This window comes from Trypanosoma equiperdum, assembly GCF_001457755.1.
Source record: "Trypanosoma equiperdum strain OVI genome assembly, contig: ctg_1101, whole genome shotgun sequence".
In the NCBI taxonomy this organism is placed as follows: Eukaryota; Euglenozoa; class Kinetoplastea; order Trypanosomatida; family Trypanosomatidae; genus Trypanosoma; species Trypanosoma equiperdum.
The window spans coordinates 5,617-6,523 of NW_027123063.1; the positions used below are offsets into that span (position 1 = coordinate 5,617).

At 35.4% G+C, this 907-nt stretch overlaps 1 pseudogene across 1 annotated transcript in view; it reads left to right on the plus strand.

Moving 5' to 3' along the window:
• The window catches only part of TEOVI_000907800:pseudogene, a 1,201-nt pseudogene extending 708 nt beyond the window's left edge, over nucleotides 1–493 (plus strand). Inside the window, 2 exon segments of the mRNA in view lie at nucleotides 1–2; nucleotides 5–493. The exon segment at nucleotides 1–2 is cut by the window's left edge and continues 556 nt beyond it. Coding sequence covers nucleotides 1–2; nucleotides 5–493 — 491 coding nt within the window.
• Nucleotides 494–907: the final 414 nt, after the last annotated feature.

Sequence of the window (907 nt, forward strand, 5' to 3'; positions counted from 1 at the left end):
CGCAAACGGGAAAGCTGGCCCGGCATGGGCAGAGAAGCTGCGGCAGGCAGAAACAGAACTTGACGCAATACAATTGAGGAAAGCCCAGCTTTTTGCTTTGACGGAAAGAGCTCTGGCTCTTAACAGCAGCGTCAACATACTACGCCATGCGCCGAAAATACAGCAGATTACGAACAAGCAAAGGGATGTAACAGAAAAACCACCAACTGTAGAAGAAAAAAAGGCATGTGAAAAATACAATGGCAACCAAAAAGAATGCCCACAAGAGAGCTGCACATATGATGAAAAAACAAAGGAATCCAAACCTAAAGCAGGAGCAGAAAACACAACAGAACCAAGAAGGGAAACAATAGAGAAACGAAAAGGGAAATTAGAACACGAATGCACCAAGGCTCAGGATTGAAAATGGGAAAGTAATGCTTGCAAGGATTACAGTTTTTTCCTTAATAAGAAATTTGCTTTGGCTGCTTTAATGAGCTTGGTACCGTTTTAGAGATTCTAATATTGTAGATATTTTTGCTCAAATTTATAAAAATTCCGAAATTTTTTAATATTTTACATATTTTAATACTTGTTGACGAAATGTGTACAATGGTGGACAATGGATGTAAGATAGTTAGGTGATAAGGTAAAAAATTAGTGTTATTCTAATTTTGTTATTTTGTATATTTTGTTTATATTATTAATAGTATATATTTTTTAACAGTGATAGGAATAATAACAATAATAGGAGTGTTGTGAGTCTTCACATACTAATATTGTAATAAGAAAAATAATGAAAATGATTATAATTGACTGCCAAAATGGAAGCACTGAAAAACAATGGCCGGACACAATGGATGAAAATGGTTGCGTGAGTGAGTATGAGTGAGTAAGTGATAAATGGAATATGCGGAGCTTCAAACAT